The sequence below is a fragment of the Populus euphratica genome, unplaced genomic scaffold, assembly GCF_000495115.2.
Source record: "Populus euphratica unplaced genomic scaffold, PopEup_1.0 scaffold230.1, whole genome shotgun sequence".
Lineage (NCBI taxonomy): Eukaryota > Viridiplantae > Streptophyta > Magnoliopsida > Malpighiales > Salicaceae > Populus > Populus euphratica.
In genome coordinates this window covers 246,947-271,326 of record NW_011500083.1, presented here as the reverse complement: position 1 = coordinate 271,326, position 24,380 = coordinate 246,947, and the positions used below count along the sequence as shown (strand labels likewise).

The window sequence follows — 24,380 nt, the reverse complement described above, 5'->3', positions numbered from 1 at the left end:
GCTAGCCTCGATGCCCGTGTTTTAACGCGGAACCATTTTTTTTTTTTTTGCAAAATATAATATTTAGATACTGTAAATATGTTTATTTTTAAAAATGTGTGATTTGGGTTATAAATCATATTCCATGGAATAAAATGATTTTAGAACAATAAATTGATCCATTTTTTTAAGAAAATGATTAGGATAACTTGAGGAAAAATATTTTTTTTAAAGAGAACAAATAATATACATTTATAGCCCATTTAAAAATATAAAAGAATGAAATAAGATAAAAAAAACATAAAAAATCAATCCTAGTTAATTCATCCAAGATAACATGATAAATTTATAATCCCGATAATTAGAATCAAGACAACTCACAATATCCCTCCAAATTTGTAGTTCAGATAATGAAATTGAAATAGATTGATAAAAAACCAAAGAGCTTTACAAAGCTATTTAAAAAATAAAACTCATGTTAACTTTTCAAATATGTAACCCGAGTCATTAGACTTGAAGCATCTTATCTGAAAAAATTATGAAGTTTAATTTTAAATCAATCAAATATTAAAGGATGTGATTGCAATTAAAATACAAAATAAATTTTATATTTGATTGAATGATGAACTTGAAAAGAAAAATCAATTTAGTAAAAAAAACAACAAAATCAAAAAAATAAGATCAAAATAAACATAAATAATAAAAACAAGTGTTTTTTATCGAAGGATGAAACTGAAAAAAATAATAACTCTAATAAAAGGGTCAAGAAAAAAAAGTAAATATCAAAACAATGAATATCAAATTGGTAAACATAATACGATTAATTTAGATTGAAAGATTAAATTGAAAACTATTAAATTTTTTATAAAAGTACCAAGTAAAAAAAATAAAAATTACAAAAATATAATATTTGATAAATTAGATAAAAAAAATAAAATTGAAAACATATAAAACTTATACAAAAAAGCAAAGAATAAAAATTAAAAATATAAAGAATAAATATTGAAGTTAAAATATTAACAATAAAAAGAACCAAGCTATAATTTTAGAGGGATGAAAACAAAAAAGATTAATTGATGATAAACCAAACTACCATTACTGACATGTATCACACCACCAGAAAAAGAACACAACGACTCTTCCAATTAAATTGAGAAAAGACATTTTTAAATATCAAAATGCATTGTATATGCTATCTAAAATGCACGAGCATCTTTAATGCATCTCCGGTGCTTTACATGAACCTTTATGAAAAGATGAGAAAACCCTTTTAGGCTAGGTTTAAGTTTTTGACTTCCAAGAGTATTTTGTTCATTTTACTATGCTTTGAATTATTCTATTAATTTTTATATTTGACTAAATACAAAATTGTCCTTCATCTTATATGATAATAATAATAAAAATATTTTGAAAATACTAAATTTTTCTTTAATACCAATATTAAATTTTTTTTTGTTTGTTTTCCAGAGTATTTCTATTTTTTTATTGTGTTTGTAAAATGAGAAAAAAATATTCTTGCCCCTGATTAATTTAATAATAATTAATGCACTATATAAAAAGATCCTAATGCTCCAAAAACTAGGATGAAATTTTTTGGGCTAGAGGCCGAAGACAACATTAAACTATTTCGAAGCTTGCATCTAAAGCATTTTTCAATCCATGTTTAGCTTTTGTTAATTATAATATTTGATGTTGAGATTTAATGTGTATTTGTTATGACAGTAGCTTTTGCAGCTATAATTTGAAAAAATAAATTAAAAAAATCTATAAACTATAGCTTTTTTGTAACCAACATTACATTTTAAGAGAGATTTTTGAAGAAACTGTGATATATTAATTAATTAATCAAATATTTTCAAAACTATAAAGGTAACAAAACACATTTTCAAACTCATCTCACCACAGTACTAAATGAAACTCATAATAAACAAGGGTTTATTATAAAATGTTAATTAGATGAATAAAATAAACATTTACGTGTTGCATATGTATGATCGAAAATAATAAAATAGCGTATAAAATTTGAGATTTTTAATCTGAAAGACAACAATGTCTAATAATTTCAAGTGACGCCATAAAATAATTATTTTGTTGACTTGTTCATCTTAAGTGAAGAGGTCTATATTATCGAAGATCGCTTTTTTAAATAAAATATATTACAAAATTTTGCAATTCAAACCTTTTTTTTTATAATTTTGTTTCCAGCAAAAAAAAAAAAAGAAACAACTGATGATCTTATTGTGGCACAACCACTGGCATATCACCTTGTGTATTAATATACAGACCCTGGAGAAATCATATGGGAGTGTGGAAACCCACACTCTTTTAGATGATTGGGCTCTGTATGCTCTCCGAACCAGTAATACTCTCACGAGAGCCAGTGGCGTCTTGCAGACTAGCGTAGCAGTTGACGGGTCATATTGTAGAGATCAAAGCATGTACACTTCAAGTGAACTTCTGGAAATGAAACTGTTGGAAGCATATCAAAGGTATAATGCATGTTTTTTTACAAATAATTATATGTATACACACAGAAATACAACATAGCTCGAGCTTCAGGGACAAGTACTTGAACATGGTGGGCTGGTAGTCCATGAACTTTGCGAAAGAGAAAGAAAAGGAAAGAGACACGAGACTTGAGGAAATGCGCGGTGTGCCGGACGGCAATGGAGTGCATGTTTATACATGCTGAAATATCACAAGAAATCCACTAGAATTCCCAGTCATTTTCATATATATATATATATAACACTGTACTGGTAAAATTCTTAATTAAATTTGAATGCGATACAATAATCGAATATAAAGTTATAACTGTTTTTATGAGATTGTTTGTCTGATGCGTCCATACTTCTTCACGAGTTTTGTCTTATTTATCACATCCACAAACACATCCAAAAATGTTTCACGTCAGTACTGACCAACAATGGAGTATATACATGATGAGAGCAGCATCAAGAAACTGAGATATCACAAGTAATCCATTGGAAGTTCCCCAATCATCCTCACTTCTGTTTCTTTACATTTCTGAGTTCTTGATGACTGTAATTCAAAGTTCTCTCCTCTTCTTCTCCTTTTTCTTTAAACCCCAGTTCGCTAGGATTCTTGTTGGCTTTTGTGCTTGAAAATTTTAGCCTTCCATTTCTGTTGACGCTTAAGAAGTTAACAGTTGAATAAGGTGGTTGTCTTAATTTTCGAGGCTTGATGACAGAGAAGGGAGGAGGAGTAGAGGGAAGGGAATCATACATGGTGTTAAACTGGCTTAGGATGAGAGAGCTAGTGTTGCTGTCAAGAAGACTGCGCTAATATAGTTTTAGAGTTTATTCATTATCAATAAGTGATAACTCGTAGACGATAATTCTGTAATAATTTTGTAGGTGATTAAATAATAAACGATAACTTTATTGGCAATAATCTAGTAGGCTTGTAATTTCCTTTGCAATTAGTAGGCGAGTAATTTTAATTTTATAAATAAAAATATTAAAAAGATATTTCATTATTCAAAGGTTTCAATTCATAGATGTAATTAGAGTATAAATCACTATATAAATACAAGTATTTTTTTTCTAAGTTATTGAGTTAAGTTTACATTCAACTTATTTTAATTATTTAATCATTTTTTTAATTGAACTATTATTTATATGAAGTAAATTTAATCATATTAATATTCATGTAATTCTATAATATAAAATTGAAATTAAGTAAGTAGATCTAGAAATAAATCTAGAGTTCAAATTTGTTAACTTAAACATTTTATTCTTAAGTTGTAAAGTTATCTTAATCGAGACAAACACAAAATAACCTACATTAAATAATTGGCGACCAAAATGAGAGTGCCATATTTATTTCTTTAAATTTGAAGCACTAAAAAGATAAAAAATATCATAAATTTAGAATAAATAAAAGAACTGGTAGATGTCACTATTGAAGAAGGAAATAAAAAATCAATCTTTCTAGGGGTAATAGTAGAAAATGAAGATCTTTTCGAAGGGTGGAAGAAGACAATAAATATTTGAAGAGAGATTTTTCTACAAACTTATATTTTTAAAAATCAAGGATGAGATTTATGATATCCTAAAAAAATAAAATTCTAAAGAGGTATTAGTCCATATTGTTATATAGAGGTTATTAACTTACTACACAATCCAGAGCTTGAAGAATAAACATTGGATGCAAGACAAGGATTAGACATAAAAGAAATGGAGTGTGATCTAAGACCAAAATTATCTCTAGATATAAGAGAACAAAAATTAAAGGGTTTTAAATGAAAAAAATTCAAATCATCCCAAAAAAAATTGTTTAAAAAGTTGATATAAATATAGATAAAAAGATTAACGTTCCTTTAGTTGCCCATTAACTTCTAATTTGAAAAATAAATTAGTCATTAATGAGTTGTTTAAGGTGGGGGAATAAATATTATACACTAAAATTAATTAAAAAGTTATGAAGTGACCAAAAAGAACATGTCAAACTTGATTGCAGACCATATTTGATGAAGTCTAGACTTGAACATGGATGGTAAATGAAAGTTATAAAAAGCCTACTTGGTACAAAATTCATAAAACAAGAAATAAATAGGTAGTTACCTTGAACATGATGAGTAGATAGCTATTAGTAGTTATCTTGAATAAGGTGAGTGAATAGTTATTAGAAATCTTGAATTTTCTTATTTAAAAAAAGAGATAAAATAATTGTCGCACTTATGCAACGTTGTGGAGATCGTTCTTTTGGGTTGGGGTCTCTCTAGTTATGGAAAAAATAATAAGGAACTTGTTTCTTATCAGCAAGAAAATGGATAGAATCGTCACCTAGTATTTCGATCATATCTTAAAACCTAGATAAAGGAACTGATTGTATATAGGAAGGACGTATCATCCCTAACACATCTTACCTAAAGTAAAATACATTATTTATTTGTATGATATAAACTAGGACATTGTTGTGTATTCTAGCCGATGATTTTTCAAAGGTTTAAGAAAAGTAATCCTCAATAAGAAGGTCATTATCTTATGAAGTTAAAGTTTAGCTATTCTAGAGTCAAAATATATTTTTTTTGTTTTTTATTCTTTATATCAAGAATATGTTTTACCACAAATAAAATTATTTTTATCGATGCTATTTTAACCATGATATCAATTTAAAACAAATTATCTTTCATGAACTCAAAATCAAAAAAGGCCAAACATCCACACAAATCTTATTAATTTCATGAACTTCATTGAAATTTCATGCTAATTCAAATAAATCAATACATATCCAAACATAAATCATGAATCAATATTTAAAATCCAAAAAGCAATCACAATCCAAAAATAAACTCGTAATTCAACGTAAATTATTAAACTAAAAACACATATGAACTCAAATCAAATAATGTCAAGATAGTGTAAAAATATACACAATAATAAATAATTTTTCACAAATTTCACAGTGTTATAGTAATTTTTTTTTAAAAAAATTGAGTTTATAAATCAACCTTACGAAGTATTTGAGATGTCTAGGATGCACTAAAGTCAACACTAGAAGACCGCTGAAACAACGACACCATCATTATCGGCGTGTGGATTCTCACACTGCAGCTACTAGAGGAGCATGGGTTAGTGGATCTACTACTCTTTTGTCTTCTCTTTGCTCTTACACTAGGATGAAACAAACAAACATATGAGGAAGAAGATAGATTTACTTCATTGAAGGTTCAATCATTTCTCTCCTTTTCTTTTTTGGGTTAATTTCTTTAAATTCATCACTTTTACTTAAATTTATTAATTATTATGGAGGCTAAAAGAGAGGATTTCAATTGTGTAAAGACGATTGGTTTTTTTTTTGGTCATATGTATGAAAATTGATTTTGGATTGATTGTAGGGGTTGATGAGTTGAGAGAAATGAGATTTTAAAGAGGAAATCTATTGGGTCTTCGACTTAAAAATACTGTGATTTTAAACAATGTTTTTAGATTTTAATGCCAATAAGTAGGGGCTACTATGGACTAATGGGTGTTACCGTGTATAGGCTGAGAGTGGCTGTTAAGGTTTTTGATTAAAAAAATAATTATTGCTAGTAATGATAACTTGGTGTTAGCTGATAGCTATAGAGAAGGATGGTTTGTAAAGGCACTAGCATGGTGGGAGAAAATAAAGAAAAGAATATTGATAATAGTTACTGGGTGGAAGAAAGATAATGATTTTGCTGGTGGAGATATCTTTGGTGTATATGAAAGTCAAGAGTAGAGGGCTAATGTAGTTTGTTTGTTATTGGTGGCTGTATCTTATGATGGTTAGCTGGAACGAGCATCAATTTTATTGGTTGGTAAAGAAAAAAAAAATGGTGAATGAAAAATTTGGATGGCCAAAGCCTTTCTTTACAGGTGTTTTGGGTTTTGTCGGAAAAAAAAAAATAATGGTTGCAACTAGTAGGATGGGAGATTAAAGAAAAAGAGACCATAAGAATGGAGGCAAAGAGAAGTTGGTTCACGGTGGTTTAATTAAATAAGAGGGGCTCTTAGTTATTAGGTTATGAGTGATAGTTCATCTTTTACGGCTAAGGTTTTTTTTTTTTTGTGAGTGTATATGAGTTGGGGAGAGGTTTTTTCTAGTATTTTTTTAATTTTATTTTTTTTGTTATGGTCTAATCTCTCATCTTAAATGAGATTCATTTACTATTTATAAGCCAAATAACATGTTCTTTTCTTTCCCTCTGAATCACTTGGCTTTCAAGCCAACTTGTTGACCAAACAATCTAAAATCATTTTGGTTCTTTATTTTTTTTCTTTGCAATTTGGTGTTTTTGTCCAAATATTTTCAAAAATAAAGGGTCAAAATTGAATTATGATAGAAACTAAAAACTATATAACTCAATAACTCAACAAAACAATAATAACTGTATTAGAGTTCAATTAAGTTCAAAGGATCTTCAAAACTTCTTTATCAAGTAAGCATTTAATTGTAGATTGATAACTAGTAGACGATAACTTGTAAGCGTAATTCTATTAGTGGTTAAACAATAAGAGATAACTCTCTAGACAACAATCAAGTATATTTGCAATTTACTTTATAATCAGTAGGCTGATAATTTCAATTTTATAAATAAAAAAAATACTAAAAAGATGTTTCATCATCCAGGAGTTTCAATTTATAGATGTAATCAGAGTATGAATTATTATATAAATGTAAATATTCTTATAAGTTATTGAGTTTACTTTACATTCAAGTTGTTTTAATTATTTGGTTACTTCTTTAATTAAATTATTATATGTATGGATGTCGATTTAATTTTATTGATAGTCCCATAACTTTGTAATATAAATTTGAAATTATGTGAGTAGATTTAAAATCAAATCTAGAGTTTAACTCAGTTAGCTTAAAACTTTAATTTTAAATTACAAAGTCTTCTTAATTGAGACAAACATAAAAGAACCTATATCAAATAAGGATTCATTAAAAAAAAATATTGTTTAGGATGAAAAATTATAGATTTTTTACAATTTATTTTTCGCTCAAGTTTAAACATAGGGAAAACTTTACAAATTAACATGTAAATTATAGATTAGTTTGGTTAACAAGTAATTAAGAGTTGATTAAAGTTTACTAAATACATAATGAGTAATTAATTATTATTTTTTAATTATCAAGTTGAACAAAATTATTCAAAGTATGATATTTAATATACTTATACCATATAATAATAATAATAATAATAATAATAATATAGAAACAATAGGATATATTATTATCATTTGATAATTTACATATATTTATACATGAGAACTTTTAATATTGTTATTTGTTCTATCATGTACATTTCTTTATTTCTTTTGTTTTTTTTTTCTAAATTTTTAAAGAGTTAGATGTTGATTAGGCGGGATGCATGCAATTTATGTATACATGCATTTGCTTGTCTCATATTTTAATATAGAAACAATAGGATATATTATTATTATTTGATAATTTACATATATTTATATCATAGAACTTTTAATGTTGTCATTTGTTCTATCATGTTCACTTCTTTATTTCTTTTGTTTTTTTTCTAAAATTTTAAAGAGTTAGATCTTGATTAGCCGGGATGCATGCAATTTATATATACATGCATTTGCTTGTCTCATATTATTTTTAGAGGCATGCCATGGTCATAAATGAATTGAAAAAATAAAATAGAACACACATGCCCCATATTATTTACTTATTTATTTAAATAATTGTTATGAATTTATAAATTTTTAAAAAATTACTAGTAAAAATGTGTTTTAAATACCCATTTCAATGAATATTAATGAATCCTTATTTGTACATTCTTTATTATTATGATGTTAGATTATCATTAACTAATTAGAGAAAAAAACTCTTGCCAACAATATACATATGGTAAAAATGCAAATACTTGTTTTGCATTTAATACATTTATTGCACCAACAATATACATACATAAATACATACATATGTATATATATAAAATTCTACATACATACATACATATCTATATATATAAAATTAAATATGATGACATATTTATTATTTTAAATCAACAAATTTATTAAAACAAAACTAGAAGCATGAATAATAAAATATTTTTATAGTTAAAATATCATTGTTTTGATATATTTATTTTTTTAAAAAAATTTAATTTTCTCAATACCTTTTCATTTTTAGACCTTGTAAAATATAAATTTCATATACAAATCTTATTTAATTTGATTCACAAAACATATCCATTTCTTTTGGAATTCAAGAATTTTGAGGGAGAGTGATATACACACTTTTATGCTACAAGCTGAATGGAAAAAAAAAATAAAAAAAAATAGAGACTATACACACTTTTATGCTACAAGCTGAATGAAAAAAAAAAGAAAAAAAAATAGAGTCTTATCCTAATAAAGTAATTATTTATGTTTTATCATGCATATTGACATTCCACTAAAAAATAAATTGTTAATTTATCGTACTATTATATTTTCATATTACATTGATATTATATTTATATTTATATATATAATATTTGCATTAGTAACATACTTATTTAGCATATTAGTAATTTTTTTTACTTTTAAATATTATAAGATTTAAATATAAAGAAGGAAATTTTGTTACTTCACGAAACTTTGGAAAATAAAAAATAATAATAGAAGGAGTGCAAAGATAGAGTAACAGTGGCTGTCATCCACCAGCCCACGCGCAGCGTCGGGTCTCCCAAAAAAGCATATTCCCAAAATCCAAAGTTGGGCATAAGGGTTCGTCACGTACCCGTTCACCTACTAAAATAACGCCACGTAATAGCTGTAAAAAAAAGCATCACCCGTCACCACCTGTCGTCTACAAACCCTTCACGTAAGCATTCAACGCCCACCTGTATAAATAATAGAAAAGGAAAGCTGTGGTAGCCTCACGCTTTCTCCTCGAGAGTTCTCTCTCTTTGTAAATCCTTCCCTAATTCAATCTCCCTCTGCGTCCTCTCTAGGTAATCAAAATTCTCTCTTTTTTGTTTTTTTTTTTTTTTATCAATTTTGGGTTTTTTGCTCCATTTGTTCACGTATTGTAATTACAGAGAAACTTGATTTTTTTTTCTTTTGCTTAATTTTGTAGGTTTAGCTTGAATTTGATTAATTTTGTAGGATTTCTTTTTGGGGTTTGAATATGAATTTTTTGGGTCTCTTTGGTTTGTTTAATAGAAAATAATACTGGAAATTATGCATGAAATACGTTGATTTTATACATAAAAAATGGTCAAATTTTGTCATTGTGGATCTTAATTGGGCTGGTATTTGATTTAATTGAGTTTTATTAATAAAAAACAGAAATTAAATCTGGGTTTTTTCCCCCTGATTTGGCATGAAAGTTTTAGTCTTTGTTTGTTTTGGATTTTGTAACCTAATCCAATTTGGAAAAGACTTGGAGTATTAATTGTAGAGGAATTTATCTTTCATTTCCATTCTTTAGTTTTATATTATTGATTCGTGTTCAGTGTAGGTTTTTTCGGTTTCAAAATATGATATTTTGGAGTTTTCTATGATTAAGAGAAATTAATATATGAATGATGAGTGGATATAATTAAGGTTTAGTTTGATTAATTTTATAGTATTTTTTTTGTTGGGGTTTGAATATGAATTTTTGGGGTTTCTTTGGTTTGTTTAATAGAAAACAATACTGGGAATTACGTGTGAAATATGTTGATTTTTATACCTAAAAAAGTAGATATGCTAATTTCTTTATATAGAAATAATACTGGGAATTGATTAACTAAAAGAATAAAATTGTGGTTGTGGTTATTTTTTAATTGATGTTTTTTCTTTCTCGTGGGTGTTGTGTTGAATTTTGCAGAATTGACGGACTGATCTTCATGAATTCAAGCACCACTGGAGCATCGACCGTTTCCTGCAAATCAGGAAACAAGAACAACCTTTTCTTCTGGATTCTATTTTGCCTATTGCCAAAGTTCCTCGGGGCTTTTATTGCATTCGTCAACTTCCTTTTGATTAAGGCCATTGATAGGTGTCCCTCAGTAGTTTGTGTCTTGGATACCTGTGGAGAAATCGTGCTTTAGCCATTATAGATTTGGCCTTCTGCAGTTGGCTTCTGTGGTAGTGGTAGATTTAGGTCAGCTGCAGTTGGCATCCTGGTGATATTTGGCATTTTTGCAAAATGGTTTCCTCTCAATTGCCTGGTTTGACAAAGAACCGGTTGTTGTTTCCTGTTAATCCCTCTGATACTGTAGTATCAGATCACGTTGAACTTGATTTCACTGATGTGTTTGGCCCTTTGCCATCAATAGATGTGAGTTGTGGTGATCCTCTGTCTGTAGGAGATGGTAGTGAGCTTCTTTATGATGACCCTGTTGTTGTTCATAACCGGTCACATTCGTTGGTTGGCCCCTCTTCTTATGTTAGCCAATCATTGAAGCTCAGCAAACTTAACTTGCAAGAGACGGAAGATTCATTGGAACTGGTTGAGTGTGTCCTGGACAAGACTATTAAAGAACTAGAGGAGTCTTTCACAGATGATGGTGCTGTTGAGGAAGACATGGAGGATGTCAGTGGAGATACTTTGAAGGTTCAAACTGTTGGCATTGAAGACTTTGAGGTTTTGAAGGTTGTTGGGCAGGGTGCATTTGGGAAAGTTTATCAGGTGAGGAAAAAGGGTACACCAGAAATATATGCAATGAAGGTCATGCGGAAGGACAGAATAGTGGAGAAAAATCATGTTGAATACATGAGAGGTGAAAGGGATATTCTAACAAAAATAGATCATCCCTTCATTGTCCAGCTCAAATACTCCTTCCAAGTAACTATCCATCCGATCATCTGATTACTGCATTGATTTTCTTTAGATCTAACAGACTTCCAGCCTTTAGTGATGAAAGAGATTCTTTTTGAGGAATTACATTTTCATGAAAATCTTTCCAGACAATAGAATCTTAATTAGTAAATATGCATTTTCACATTTCTTCTCTTTCCCATTGACACTACTGAACTATATATTTTGGCTGTCACTGCCATGCAGACCAAATATAGGCTATACCTTGTGTTGGATTTCATAAATGGTGGCCACCTTTTTTTCCAGCTCTATAACCATGGCCTTTTCAGGTATCTGAAATCTTGTTGATTTGGATACTTTTTGCTGAAGATTAGAAGTAGATTGATAAATATTAAGATGTGTTTATTCTATTTCAGGGAGGATCTGGCACGTATATATGCTGCTGAGATTGCTTCTGCAGTTTCTCACCTTCATGCAAATGGCATAATGCATAGGGATCTTAAACCAGAAAATATCCTGCTGGATTCAGATGGCCATGTAATCCCCCCTCCTTTCTCCTACTATGGACTTGCACGCTCACTCACTGACACATTCATTTCTAAATTAAAAAAACAAACAGATTGTAATGTTTTATACGTTCTCTTGTCTAGGCAATGTTGACTGATTTCGGCCTGGCAAAGGAATTTGATGAAAATACGAGATCAAACTCAATGTGTGGAACAGTTGAATATATGGCACCTGAAATTGTTCAGGGAAGGGGTCATGACAAGGCAGCAGATTGGTGGAGTGTGGGAATTCTGTTGTATGAGATGCTAACTGGCAAGGTTGGTTTTCTTCACTAAATCCTATCTAATTTCTCATCATGTTACCCTCCTATGACATATGCTTGTCTCTCAGTTGCTTGCTGAAATTGTTGATGCTTCATCCTGGTGTATCTTTGTGTGCCCCTTTGCTTGCAAAGCATTTTCTTTAATGCTTGCGACCCAAGGGTTAGTTCAGATGCCAAGTTTTGGATGTTGTTTGAAAGTGTAAGATGTTGAGAAAATCGCTTGCAATGGCAATGGTGAAAAGTATATACTATCATGTGAATGTTTATGCATATGTTGGATACAAGGTAGTATCCACATTTTCTCCTCATCTTGCTGCCTGTTCATTGTCGATATGAAGTATGAACATCTATGTGTCTGTGGGGTCTGCCATGTCTTTCAATATCAGTTACAGCAGGTTATGTTGCCTAATTATTATGTTTGCTGCCTTTTGCTCTTGCAGCCTCCATTTATTGGTGGGAATAGAAACAACATTCAACAGAAAATAGTCAAGGATAAGATCAAGCTGCCATCGTTTTTGTCAAGTGAAGCACACTCTCTGTTGAAAGGGGTAAATTTTATTGTTCTTATATATCATTTTTGGGGCTTGAATTTTGGTTGTAGTTGGCACAACAATAAAAGAAGGGAATGAAATAAAATAAAAGATCAAAAGGACAGAAGCAAACATCGTTTTGACATTACTGTTTTTCTTTAATTTTCCTGTTTAAGATGTACTGACACCCAATTTTTTATCGGGAACCTTATCGATAGTGTTTGGTTTTGGGTTGGAGGAGGAGAGTTAGGATTGGAAGGGCGTCTGAGGTACTGATTATGATATTCTTTACTAACACTAAAGCTAAGAGAACTTGTTTGGTTTTGTTTTAGCTCTTAAACAAGGATGCCGCCAAGCGCTTAGGAAGTGGATCATTGGGAAGTGAAGAGATTAAGCGACACAAGTGGTTCAAGCCAATCAACTGGAAGAAATTGGATGCCAGGGAGATCCAGCCCAGTTTCCGTCCAGAAGTGGCTGGGAAGCATTGCATAGCTAACTTCGATAAGTGTTGGACTGACATGACATTATCAGATTCTCCAGCTGCTAGTCCCAAGATGAATACCAATCCCTTTGTGAACTTCACTTATGTTAGGCCTGCGGCCTCTTTCCTTAAACAGAATAGCCCCCTATGTTAGAAAGCCATACATCGGATCACTGCTTCATCTCCCAAGATATGTGGTTTGAGCTTGAAGAAGTTTATTTATGAAGTGTCAAGATATCATTTCGTGAGTTTTTTGCAAAGAATGCTTTGCCTATGGACAGGATGTATTTCTTCTGTTGGATTGTGTTGTCTTGTATCTGCTAGTCTTTTTGAAACATGTAACTACATTATGGTTCGTGGATTAATGAAAAAACATGTAACTACATTGTGTTGTCTCGCCTTTAAATTAATGAATTAAAGCGCTAATGCTAGGGTTCCTGCTTCTCAGTATGCTGTATCTTGTTTTTTCATTCCCAATGGTAAATTAACGGTCTTGTTTGCTTATTCATATGTTTTAGCTATGTGATGGACTATATGGATGTTTGTGTACGTGGTTGAAAAAAATTGATTTACTATGTATGGTTTCATATAATTTTTATATTTGAAATGCGATTAATGAAAAGTAAGGAAATTTTATTTTTAATATGTTGTTTATGTTAATTGAACAGTATAAATTTTTTTTAATGTTTATTTAAAAATAACATGTTGGTTTTTTATATGAATGTTAATATCAATTTTATATCTGATAGTATTTTATTTAATTTTATTATATACTCAAAAAATTATGAAAATTTTAATTCTTGGATGAATTTTGTACATAATATAGAATTATAAATAATTTAATAAAATAATAAAAAATATTTTATATAAAATATTATTTATTTCATGATATAATAAAAGTAATTAATTTTAAAATATTTAAATTTAAAACTATCAATAGTAATATATATTTTTAAAAATTATATTATAATCTCAATTTTAAAAATATTATTAACCAAACACATTAAATTATTTTTTTTTAACCTTAATTTCAATCATATTTTTAACCAAATATTTATTTTTTAAAACCAATCTCAACTAAAAATATTTTTTTATAAAATAATATTTTTTAAATCACAACCACATTAACTATAATAATATTAAATACACCTTGTATCTGCTAGTCTTTTTGAAACATGTAACTACATTATGGTTCGTGGATGTTGTCTCGCCTTTAAATTAATGAATTAAAGCGCTAATGCTAGGGTTCCTGCTTCTCAGTATGCTCTATCTTGTTTTTTCATTCCCAATGGTAAATTAACGGTCTTGTTTGCTTATTCATATGTTTTAGCTGTGGTGGACTCTATGGGCGTTTCTTTACGCGGTTGATTTACTGTATATGGTTTCACATAATTTTTATGTTTAAAATGTGATTAATAAAAAAACAAGGAAATTCTATTTTTAATACGCAGTTTATGTTTATGTAAATTATATTATTTAGTAAACAGTGTAAATTTTTTTTACTATTCACTTAAAAATAATAAATAATACAATTCACTTGTACTATTCACTTAGCCTGTTTATCCATATTGGTTGTTTTTAATGTTAATTTTATCAATATATTTTAAAAAAAATACTAGTTTAGAGTAAATTAAATTTATTTGTACTATGATATAAATCAGCAGAATCCTAAAATTATTTGCTTTTCTACTTTCAAGCCCAATTTCCATAATGATATATCTTCATTCACTAACCGTTTGAAAGGTAACTCAGTCAGGTGTAAAGCTTTCTTTGGCAATATCTCGGTACTATGATATAAATAATATTTTTTTCTCGAAAAACTAGTATAGAGTGAATTAAATTTACTTGCATTGTAATATCAAATTTATATCTGATAATATTTTATCTAATTTTATTTCATACTTAAAAAATTATGAAAACTTAGAAATGGGGTCTTCTGGTTTTTGCTGGGGTGGCATGGATTTACTTGACTGCAAGGCCTGGTATTCTCATAGGTGCCATCGATGCATACCTTCTGGCTCCTTTGCAACTTGGTTTGGACAGTTTGAGTGGAAGGAGGAACCTGAAGAGGAGTGATTTCCTGGTTGGGGATAAATTGGGAGAAGGTTCTTTTGGTGTTGTTTATTCTGGGGTGGTTGTTCCAAGGAATGCAACTGTAGACGAGAAGGTGCCGAAGAGGGGGACAGGAAGAGCATTGCAGTTGAGTACGAGGTTCAAAGAAAAGGTTATACTAAAGAAGGTAACTTCCTTTTTTCCTTGCATAATTGAACATGAGTACACGACTGCTTTCCCTTCTCTATCATTGATATACATCCTTGAAAGATTCAAAGAGTTTCAGTTCTTAAAGAGTAAACTGCAATCAAAAGATGAGTTTTTACTCTTATACCTGGTCTTCTCCATGTATATAATTTCTCAATTTTCTGAAATGTGTGGATGTGATGGTGATCTTAATGGGAATGTGCAGGTGAAGGTTGGAGTCACAGGAGCAGAACAATTCGGCGAATATGAGGAGTGGTTTAATTACAGGCTGTCAAGAGCAGCTCCCGAAACTTGTGCTAAGTTCCTTGGAAGTTTTGTTGCTGAATCTGACAGAACAAGTTCACAATTTACAAAGGGTGGAAAATGGCTTGTTTGGAAATTTGAGGTATTTCAGCCAGCTGGAAATCTTCCAAGGACTTTCGAAACACTAGATAAAAAGTCTTCCCTGTTCAACTTCCTAATGTTTTGCTAGTTTTTTACATAGGAGTTTGAATGGTGTTAATGTTCAAATACCAGTGAACTTCTGCAGCTTCATTTATTTCGGATCTTTGAATATTTTCTAATTCACTTAGCTTCATCAATTCAATCTTGATGCACAGAATTTTTTACAGTTTTAGATTCATTAAATGATGCAACAGTTGCCCCATTCACTAATTACAGGGTTGTTCGTCTGACAGGGAGATCAAACCCTTGGCGATTACATGAAAGATCGCAACTTCCCTTTTAACTTGGAGTCCATCATGTTTGGAAGGTTCCTGCAAGGAGTTGATTCTGTTAAACGAAGTGCATTGATCATCAAGCAAGTAATGCGCCAGATTATTACTTCACTTAAGAAAATCCATGATACTGGGATTGTTCACAGGGACGTAAAGCCAGCCAACTTAGTGGTGACAAAGAAGGGAAAGGTTAAGCTCATAGATTTTGGGGCAGCCACTGACCTCCGGATTGGCAAGAACTACATACCTGATCAAAGTCTGCTTGATCCGGACTATTGTCCACCTGAATTATTTGTGCTGCCAGAGGAGACACCAAGTCCTCCACCTGAGCCAGTTGCTGCCCTTCTTTCTCCAATTTTATGGCAGGTACTCAACTATCCAATCTCTTCTCCACATGAAACCAGGTGTACCGAATTTTCACTAACTTTTGCAAGTATATTATTGAAATCACAACAAATGCTGTTAATTGATGAGGTTAAAAAGTTCGTTGGTTTTTAATGTATCAAAGTCATCTATGTCTTAATGAGGTTTCAGATTCTAAGCTGATCTGTTGACAGACTTAGTCTTTTAACTGAAATTTTCTAGAATGCTGAATGAGATTTGCAACCATTGCTGCAGTTAAACAGCCCTGATCTATTTGATTCATACTCTGCCGGGATTGTTCTCCTGCAAATGGCAATACCAAGCTTAAGGCCTGTATCAGGCTTAAAGAATTTCAATACAGAAATAAAGAAAGCTAGATATGACTTGAATATATGGAGGGAGAGCACTCGATTGAGGCCAGACGTGACAATTCTTGAACTTGACTCAGGTAGAGGGTGGGATCTAGCTACAAAACTGATTTCAGAAAGAGGTTATCTTGGAAGGGGACGTTTATCAGCAGCTGCAGCTCTAAGGCATCCTTATTTCTTGTTGGGGGGTGATCAGGCAGCCACAGTTCTTTCGAAGCTTAGCTTAACAAAATAGGTACCGTCTTAATGATTTGAGTCCATATTCTACTCCATAAAATCTTTCATTTTCATTTCTTTGTACATATTTTGTATCTTTTTTCCTTGCATCTGTAATTCTCATAGCATAACATGTCAATCAGGCCTGCCATATACAATACTGGGGTCTCTCTGATGGATGTTACTTGGTGTATCATCCACCAAGAAAATCTCAACTAATTAATGAATTGAAATTGGTGACATGTTGTTAATCATCCGTTTGTCTTCATTTTGATTGAAGGTTTTCCTTGGGGTCTCCTAAAACCCAGAAACAATTATCTCATGGTTCTGCTGCTTTTCAGACCCTGTGGATCTGTCTCAAATCATTATATTGCTGGCATTGCATGATTGAAGACTAAAGAGAAAATGCTCCTAAAAAATCCAGGTTACGAGACCAAACTTTCACATCCTGTTCCCTTTTTATTCAATAATGAGAACGTGGAAGAGGCTCAACGCTGTGAACTGCTTAATTTCTATTTTGTGAACATTGCTGTTTCTGCAGTCTGTGGCCATGGTAATTGTTTACTTATTGTATGCACATAGCATTCTCAATTTTTTTTTTTTGTGTGTGTGGCCCTTGGGTGCTATAAGAACAGCCTAAAAGACCATTGATAGATATCTAGTTAGGATGGAGTTTTCTTAAGATAAAAAAAATAAAAAAATCTTGTCTCTTTGCACTAGAATTGCTCATTCCAGCTTCTGCTAATCTTCTGGCCTTCTGCAATGTTGTTTGTCTTCTCTATGTGTATCATTGTAACCATCATTAACTAAGTAATATCAATTTATGTATGAGACCTACCATCCTTTTTTAATAGTCTATCATGCCATGTCTGAGTAAAAACTGACTTATGCTGAACTTCCAGTGCTAGCACATTGTAATTTTTTAGTGGACATGCGACTAAACTATTAGGAATGTATTGGAGATAACTTGCAAACATACAAAGAAAACAAGCGCTGGACTATTTTTCTGAGAAATTCGGAGGAAAATCAGTTGAATCGTTTCTTGCTAAATCTGACTAATCTACAATGGTTTCCGTATGACTTGCTTGAAACAGCTGTCAATTTAGCTACTATCTCTATTCATGCACAACTGCCTGAACTAATACAACTGACAAAAACCAAGGACATAGAAACTAAAGAACATCTTAGAAACAATGGTGACTAAGACAGCTGAGCATAAGGTGCCAATCCTTAGCACTGGAATCATACAGCTGAGGGGTTAAAAGTGCAGCGGAAAGAGGGTAGTCAAATCCTAGACAGAACCTGATGAACATCAGCCAAACCATCGGGCAGTCTTAGTATGCCCATATGGCATTTTATTACCAATATGCACGTGGTAATGTCAATAATTTCATTCAGAATCCTCCTTCCAGATGTTCTGTGAGCCAACCAAGGAAGATGAAGATCATCTTTATGATAGATAATTATGATGGAAGATACTTTCAAATCTAGGCTGTGGGAATGGAATGTGGGTCTGTTTTGTTGAGTTCATCTTTTTTAAGCTTTTAATCTTGCAGCATTAAAGCCGGAATATGTTTTTATTACTAGTGACTAGAATCTGAGGAAGTGGGACATAATACAGAGACTGACAAGAAAGAACTTTGTAACAGACAATTTCAAAGGAAAAACCCAAGTGGAGGAGATAAAATTGCTTGTCTGATAATACAATAACAGCTTGTAAAGCCATTTTCTTTATTTAATACCACCAGTATTCATGTTTTTGGAGGTACAAAAACAGGGGTGTATTATCATAACCACTGTACTTCTTCCTTTTCCTGTTGTGACCGATCAACTACTTTTACAAATCATCATGGTAGAGGAATGCCTCTAAAGGATTCCTCTTCTTGCAGCCCCATTTGCATTTCCATGAACACATGGAATTGACGATTGCGACTCGTGTTGAATGGAGGGAAATGATGTTTGATGTGGAAGGAGATTTTGATAGAACAATTGCATATCCATCATCCATGTAGTCTGTCCCGTCAGGGAAAAGCTGCCACAGAAGGCTCCCAGCTCCACTCCCACCTCTCTTGGTTGAGTTCAAGAGGGTCTTGTACACTGTGTTAATTAGAGTGTCGCGGAATGATGAGTTGTATCCAGGATCTTTTGAAGATACACCAAACTCAGCGAACACAACCGGCATTCCCAGATATTTCTCAGCATCCTCTATGTGAGCTTCCATCCATGACTTGGTGAATTGGATATGAGAATCCGTAATTGTTTGCGAAATCCTTCATCCATAGATTTAATCATTTGTTTAGATCCTAAATAAGAACAAGTTTTCTTTGTCATTGCTGTGCAGCGAGTACTTACCAGGAGTCTGCGTATATGTGAACAGAAGCAAAATCAACACCAAGAACCTGATGGTTCCTGATAAAGTCGGTACCAACTTGCGTAGCATATGAGTTTGGATTGAACTGAGCCCTATCAGGAGCCGATGGTCCATAAAATCCCTCCAATCCAATCTCTACTAAGTGCTTTGCATCCATGCTCTTCACATATACTGCCATGTCTGTTATCCATGACTATAAAAACAAAGACATCCATTTGCTTCAGAACCGATGGCATAAACAGAATTCTTCCTCAAAGCACTACCAGCTACAAGAATCTATTGTATAGCTGCAATGCAAAATCAAGTGTCGAAGATCAACAAACCTGCAGTTTATCGCCAGAGGGATCTGAGGTGCATCGAGGTTCATTCATCAGCTCCCAAGCAAATATTGTAGGGTCATCCTTGTAGGTTATGTTTGTGATCGTATTGACTCTATTCAACACCGCCTGCATTCAGTGAATAAAGAAACTGTAAGACCAACTGTCAGATGGATTAATCTTCTGAATTCGATATTAGATTGCACAAAAAAAAAGAAATGTTGGTTGGAGCAGTAGTCTGAAAGTTGCCTTGACATGAGCCTTGTAGTAACTTCTGAGAGTTGGATGAGAGAAGAAATCATCATCAGATGTCAAATTGAGGCCAGAAGCTTTTCCCCATTTAACATATTGTGCTTTTCCACCATATGCATCCCAATTGTTAGCCAATGATAATATGAGCCTGATCTTGTACTGCTTTGCTTCACTGACCACAAAATCCAGGGCCTGCAGCTCATACAAAATTATGACACATAATAAAGAATGCATACCAAAATAACTTTGGCATCCTAGCTATCAGTAGCCTTTGTAAGCTCAGAAACCAGGTAACAGTTAGAAATACCTTGAAAACATCTTCATCATAAACACCTGGAGATTTTTGAAGAGCTCTCCATTGACCATCATTAAAAGCCCAAGTCCTGCAAACTGATAGGCCAACTGAGGATGCTTTTTGGAAAACCTCAGTGACCTTCCCTCTGGTAGATTGATCAGCAGCAAACACCATCAGCCAGTATGTGTTAAATCCATTGACATAGAAAGGTTGGTCATTGATCACAAACTGGTTTCCTTTCTTTGCTACCATTAGCCATTCATCTTCTTCCACATCATTCAACTCATAAACCCTGCACATTTGAATAATCAAAGCATAAATGTAAAAATAATGTTTTACAGAAAATTACATTTTGTTTTTTTGTCTTCCTTTATGGTTACCCTTGACTTGAGCTAGAAGATGGTAGATGATTGTCTACTTCCTCCACCATTGTTTTAAATTGTTCATCATCCATAACACCAAAGCTGCTGCATTTTGAACTTTCATTAAGAAGAATAAAAACGGACACCAAGAAAATGATCTTGAACCCAAATACCCTCTTGTTGGTATCCATAGTATTGAGTCAGCAAACCAAGGGTTGCACACCCCTCTTCACTGGACCCCCCATATTTATATGCATGACCATCTAAGGCTGTCTTCTACCGAGTAGCAGAAACTGTGATATGCAAGACGAGTGTTGAAGAGGGGATCTACACCATGGCTTTAAATCCAAGAAAATTTCAATTCTTATATTTTCTATGCCATTTTCTTTTCTTCCAAACACAGATACATTGATGGATGTATACAAGCAAAAGCTACAGACCCAGGTATAGTTGCATACTTAAACAAGGCTTCAGGTATGACTCCTAAGGTAAGTTTTTAAGGGTCCTACAAGAAAATGAGACCCTTTTGAACCTAGATAACTTGTAGTTCAGATGACACTGACATTACTTCGAGGTCACTGCATCTTTCTTGAAGAGCATGTTGACATGTCCTAAAACCTGCAAACTAGATTGGTCTCTACACACACACATACATAGACAAACACGGAAAAAATAAATCCATGGAAAGAAAGACGAAATCGATGCATGCCATTCCTCTGCAAAAAGCTATCTGGAGAGTAGGAGATTGAAGAAATATAGTGGAGCTGGTAAACAGGTAAGCAGAACTAAGCTGATCTGTTGCAAGCTTAACTTGAATGTTCTGTGATACATCATATATGTGTGGCAGACCCAGAAAAAATCCTGTTATGTAGCCTGGCAACCTTTGATTGTCCAAACACACAACCTGTCTGATTTATCAACTATCATATGCTTTTTGTTTCTGGCCTTTTTTTTGGGTCAAATTAACATATTTGTGCTCTGTGCAGTCTCAAAGTTCCCATTAACAACTGGAGAAAACTATCTTTAACTTTGAAGTAGCAAAAGGTAGCTCCCAAGGAATCCAAGGTCCTGCTTTAATCATAACAACGCATTTGATGTCATTATGCATCCTGGTATGGCTTCGAGAGTTTATATTTTTGCATCATTTTGCTTTGTTTTTATTGAATCAAAAACCTAACATTGGATTAATCAAACTTGAAATTCAAAATTTTCAGGGAAGATATGAGTTGAATTCAGCCATCAGAAGCTTAGATTTTGATCCCTTGTTTTTTTATAATGAAAAAAAAAATGTCTACCATGCAAAATGTTTTTTTTTAGAACTATTGTTGTTGGCCCATTACGAAGCACTCATCTTGCATGGCTCTGGTTTTTTTCTACTTCTATCTGGGCCATGCTAGAATTGTCACCCAAAAGTTCAGGATTTTTATTATTTTTCTTGTTTTTATCAAATTAATGCACCCCTGTTGTTAGAGAGGCTACTGCCATCCTTGAAGGTTGATTTAATCAAATTCCATTGACTAGTTGATGGAGTCAAATCCAAGTGATACATGGCTGAGGAATTTTTAAATAAAAAACAATATAATTTGAAAGTTGACCTAATAAAACAATAACCCAAACCTTAAATGGGATTTTTATTATTAAGACTCTGTTCTGCCAATTGTTAACAATATCAATTAACATGAAATATAGGGACCAGGGAGAGGGTTTTTCATTTCAACACTATTCATAACGGTGGATTTCTATAATGAAATTATAATTTTATTTTTAAGTGGAGAAAATGAGAGGCTTTATGATGAGGTAGTTTGGTCTTTTTAAGATGTTCATTGTTCATTAAAAATTTATTCAGGAATGTTAGTTTTTTCAAATTAATTATATAATAAAACATCGTCAAGATCAACAAATTTTAAAATTATTGACCAAGGGTTTTCTTTCATATGTTTTTTTTATTTGAATCCTTATCCTTTGATTTTTTTTTTTGTTCATCAACAAATTTTAAAATTATTGACCAAGGTTTTCTTTCATATGTTTTTTTTTATTTGAATTCTTATCCTTTGATTTTTATTTTTTTTGTTCTTTTTATTGAAGTTTTTATTAAAGTTTTGTTAGTTTTCTATTTTATATTTTAATCAAAGTTTATATTATTTTATTTTTTTAATTTAACCCTTATTTTTCTTTTGTTAAAGTTATTTTTCACCCTCCAATTGAAATTTTTTGTTTGCCCTTAAATTTATTTTTTATTTTGATTTTATCATCATTCTTTTAATTATAAATTTTCTAGATCCTTTTGTGTATTTGATCTTTTTTATTTTATTATTTGATATTTAATTTGTTAAATTTGGGATTCGTGTTTTTATTTTTATTTTTAATGCTTCCAGTCTAATGACCCGAATTACAAATTTAAAAATGTAATGTTGTTTGATATTTTTTTGGATCATTTTCTTTTGCTATCTTATCATTTTTCATTAGTTTTTTAAAAAAAAGATTAATTTTGTGATTATCTTCAAAAACAATTTATATAAATTTATTATAATCTCATAATCTAGATCATGGATTCTGCATATTTTTTTTAATACAGGTTTTTTTAAAAAATTATTTTGTTTGTATTTTATTTTTAAAGATATTATTCTAATTTAGCTATAAATGTTTTATAAAAATAAACTTTATTTTTCAAAATAAAAAATATTTATTTTTAAATAATATTTCTGATATATTTAGCTTTATGTAATATATTTTTTAGAGTATGAGTTTATTCAATTAGTTTTATTTGTGTTTCTATTTCTATTATTATTTATTAATTTAAATAAATAAATTCAATAACACACAACTGAATAAATATTTTATTTTATGTGATTAAATATCTGAATTTACATTTGTTTCTTAAATCTTTTTAATTAACAATATTTTTTTTATTTTAATCGGATACCTACAAATGCATTTTGATATGCACTTTAATTGTATTTTTTTTACATCAAAATAATCAACATATCTGATATTTTTTTTTGAAAACAAAATTTATATCCCGGGTTAAATAGCTAGCCAAGGATTAAAGTTAATTTGCAGAGTGGTATTTACTTATGTTTTACATCAATTTTTTTTTTCCTTGGCAGGCCCATGATTAATAGAAACTTAGCCAATTTGTTTCAATATTTTACATGTAGCGTACAAAAAAAAGAGGCAATTAGTCAATATTATTCACACTACAAGTTGTAAATAAATAATCATGGAAGGTTGAAAACCAGTTTCACCTACTACTAGTGCAAAGATTAAACTTTATCGTCAAATGCACAATAAATAAATAAATAAAAACTATTCGTGGTTCCTATCAATTGCAAGATGGTGGAGCCCTTATGGATGACGACTAGTGGCATGCATGTCTAACACGAAATATAATTCCATTTAACAAATTACATATGGAAAACATTTTCACTTCTATTATTATTATTATTATTATTATTATTATTATTATTATAGCAAATTGTATTTATGGATTGCTGGTGTTTCAATTAATCCTAAATATATTTCTAAGTGCATATCTTATCTTATATCAATTGAGAAAATAATTTACTTGTGGTTGTTATTGTAAACAAAGAAGAAGGAAGATTGAATTTTCATTTTCCTACATTCATGCTACAGTTTTCCAAGTGTATTTAATATTGTGTTGTTTTTTTATTACGGTTTTAAAAAATAAATTTAACAAAATTATAAATTATGATATTTTTTTATAATTAAGATTTTAAAAAGGATTTCTAAATATAATATACATAAAAATTTAAATGCATATTGATTAATAAAACACTT

The 24,380-nt window shown here is 31.0% G+C and overlaps 3 protein-coding genes and 1 long non-coding RNA gene across 4 annotated transcripts; 3 read left to right on the top strand and 1 right to left on the bottom strand.

The window, feature by feature from the left end:
• Positions 1 to 9,322: 9,322 nt before the first annotated feature.
• Positions 9,323 to 13,424, top strand: LOC105108885 (serine/threonine-protein kinase AtPK1/AtPK6-like). Its single transcript, XM_011003380.1, has 7 exons — positions 9,323 to 9,430; positions 10,291 to 11,250; positions 11,470 to 11,552; positions 11,640 to 11,760; positions 11,874 to 12,047; positions 12,493 to 12,600; positions 12,915 to 13,424. Exons 2-7 carry the CDS (start codon positions 10,612 to 10,614, stop codon positions 13,215 to 13,217), a joined length of 1,428 nt encoding a protein of 475 aa, XP_011001682.1. The 5' UTR covers positions 9,323 to 9,430; positions 10,291 to 10,611; the 3' UTR covers positions 13,218 to 13,424.
• A 1,349-nt stretch (positions 13,425 to 14,773) lies between these two features.
• On the top strand, positions 14,774 to 17,816 carry LOC105108902 (serine/threonine-protein kinase STN8, chloroplastic-like). Its single transcript, XM_011003398.1, has 6 exons — positions 14,774 to 14,797; positions 14,988 to 15,302; positions 15,528 to 15,707; positions 16,000 to 16,404; positions 16,657 to 17,004; positions 17,266 to 17,816. The coding sequence occupies exons 1-5, from the start codon at positions 14,774 to 14,776 to the stop codon at positions 17,002 to 17,004; spliced, it is 1,272 nt and encodes a 423-aa protein (XP_011001700.1). The 3' UTR covers positions 17,266 to 17,816.
• Positions 17,817 to 18,638: 822 nt separating this feature from the next.
• Positions 18,639 to 20,907, bottom strand: LOC105108883 (mannan endo-1,4-beta-mannosidase 6-like). Its single transcript, XM_011003379.1, has 6 exons — positions 20,601 to 20,907; positions 20,233 to 20,512; positions 19,923 to 20,117; positions 19,680 to 19,802; positions 19,338 to 19,549; positions 18,639 to 19,255 (listed from the first exon to the last, which is right to left on the bottom strand). Exons 1-6 carry the CDS (start codon positions 20,771 to 20,773, stop codon positions 18,823 to 18,825), a joined length of 1,416 nt encoding a protein of 471 aa, XP_011001681.1. The 5' UTR covers positions 20,774 to 20,907; the 3' UTR covers positions 18,639 to 18,822.
• A 235-nt stretch (positions 20,908 to 21,142) lies between these two features.
• Positions 21,143 to 22,102, top strand: LOC105108884 (uncharacterized). Its single transcript, XR_839140.1, has 2 exons — positions 21,143 to 21,357; positions 21,569 to 22,102. It is a non-coding gene; the product is annotated as an uncharacterized LOC105108884 (long non-coding RNA).
• Positions 22,103 to 24,380: the final 2,278 nt, after the last annotated feature.

What these genes read in the sequence shown, in the direction of transcription:
- LOC105108902 (XM_011003398.1), top strand. Translation starts at nt 14,774, where the DNA reads ATGATATATCTTCATTCACTAACC. An exon ending in AAAAGGTTATACTAAAGAAG is followed by an intron (nt 15,303 to 15,527) that starts GTAACTTCCTTT and finishes GGGAATGTGCAG; the next exon opens with GTGAAGGTTGGAGTCACAGG. An exon ending in GGCTTGTTTGGAAATTTGAG is followed by an intron (nt 15,708 to 15,999) that starts GTATTTCAGCCA and finishes TTCGTCTGACAG; the next exon opens with GGAGATCAAACCCTTGGCGA.
- LOC105108885 (XM_011003380.1), top strand. Translation starts at nt 10,612, where the DNA reads ATGGTTTCCTCTCAATTGCCTGGTTTGACAAAGAACCGGTTGTTGTTT. An exon ending in AGCTCAAATACTCCTTCCAA is followed by an intron (nt 11,251 to 11,469) that starts GTAACTATCCAT and finishes ACTGCCATGCAG; the next exon opens with ACCAAATATAGGCTATACCT. An exon ending in ATGAGATGCTAACTGGCAAG is followed by an intron (nt 12,048 to 12,492) that starts GTTGGTTTTCTT and finishes TTGCTCTTGCAG; the next exon opens with CCTCCATTTATTGGTGGGAA.
- LOC105108883 (XM_011003379.1), bottom strand. Translation starts at nt 20,773, where the DNA reads ATGGATACCAACAAGAGGGTATTTGGGTTCAAGATCATTTTCTTGGTG. An exon ending in TCTTCTAGCTCAAGTCAAGG is followed by an intron (nt 20,513 to 20,600) that starts GTAACCATAAAG and finishes TCAAATGTGCAG; the next exon opens with GGTTTATGAGTTGAATGATG. An exon ending in CACATATACGCAGACTCCTG is followed by an intron (nt 19,256 to 19,337) that starts GTAAGTACTCGC and finishes CTATGGATGAAG; the next exon opens with GATTTCGCAAACAATTACGG.